General features: G+C 65.4%; 1 gene segment (V, D, J or C); it reads right to left on the bottom strand.

Moving 5' to 3' along the window:
- Positions 1-363: 363 nt before the first annotated feature.
- Positions 364-1233, bottom strand: part of LOC111535324 — a gene marked incomplete at its 5' end in the record, with an annotated part of 1140 nt that continues 270 nt past the window's right edge. Inside the window, 2 exon segments of the C gene segment in view lie at positions 364-820; positions 918-1233. The exon segment at positions 918-1233 is cut by the window's right edge and continues 270 nt beyond it. Of these exon segments, the coding sequence occupies positions 498-820; positions 918-1233 (639 nt within the window).

Genomic DNA, 1233 nt, shown 5'->3' with positions numbered 1-1233 from the left:
GGGTGAGGGAGGGCCTGTCCCTACGCACATGGACTAGGCATGCCCCCGAGTGGGCAGGGGGTCTGAGGACAGGGAGCTCACAGATCAGGACAGTCTGCTACAGAGGCGGGGGCTGTGTGCCTGTCCCCAGGGGGCTCCTAGGCTTCGGGTGGCCCAGCCCAGGGCAGCTGCTGCTGGAGGGAGGGCCTCGCTGGCAAAGCCCCCCACCCCGCCGAGGGCGGCCCCTGGCTGAGCCCCACCCTAGGTGGCCCAGGCACACCTGCACAGCCTGGGCCAGTGTGGGGTCAGTGGGACCCGCTCGGCCTCCCTCATGCCCTTCAGGCCTCAGACTCGGCCTGACCCGCGGAAAGAACCATCAGAGTCTCGCAGGGGCCCAGGGCAGCGCTGGGTGCTTTATTTCCATGCCGGGCGCCTGGGAAGTATGTACACGGGTGCGGGCCAAGCATCCTCGCGCCACCCCGAGAGCCCGGGGGGCGGGGGCTTGCCGGGTGTCGCCCTCATTTACCCGGAGACAGGGAGAGGCTCTTCTGGGTGTAGTGGTTGTGCAGAGCCTCATGCATCACGGAGCATGAGAAGACGTTCCCCTGCTGCCACCTGCTCTTGTCCACGGTGAGCTTGCTGTAGAGGAAGAAGGAGCCGTCGGAGTCCAGCACGGGTGGGGTGGTCTTGTAGTTGTTCTCCGGCTGCCCGCGGCTCTCCCACTCCACGACGATGTCTTTGGGGTAGAAGCCTGTGACCAGGCAGGTCAGGCTGACCTGGTTCTTGGTCAGCTCCTCCCGGGACGGGGGCAGGGTGTACACCTGCGGCTCTCGGGGCTGCCCTGTAGAGTCAGAGGTTGGCACAGCGGTCACTCCCAGGGCAGAGGGTGGGCCGAGCCGGCCTCTGTCCTCGTGGCCCTTGCGCCCCGCGGGTCCTACCTTTGTCTTTGGAGATGGTTTTCTCGACAGGGGCCGGGAGGCCTTTGTTGGAGACCTTGCACGTGTACTCCTTGCCGTTCAGCCAGTCCTGGTGTGTGACGGTGAGGACGCTGACCACGCGGTACGTGCTGTTGTACTGCTTCTCCCGCGGCTTCATCTGGGCATTGTGCACCTCCACGCCGTCCACGTACCAGTTGAACTTGACATCGGGGTCTTCCTGGCTCACGTCCACCACCACGCATGTGACCTCAGGGGTCCGGGAGATCATGAGGGTGTCCTTGGGTTTTGGGGGGAAGAGGAAGACTGACGGTCCCCC

The sequence above is a fragment of the Piliocolobus tephrosceles genome, unplaced genomic scaffold (genome assembly GCF_002776525.5).
Source record: "Piliocolobus tephrosceles isolate RC106 unplaced genomic scaffold, ASM277652v3 unscaffolded_29694, whole genome shotgun sequence".
In the NCBI taxonomy this organism is placed as follows: Eukaryota; Metazoa; Chordata; class Mammalia; order Primates; family Cercopithecidae; genus Piliocolobus; species Piliocolobus tephrosceles.
Note: the sequence above shows the minus strand (reverse complement) of the source record. Positions and strands in the feature narration are given on the sequence as shown.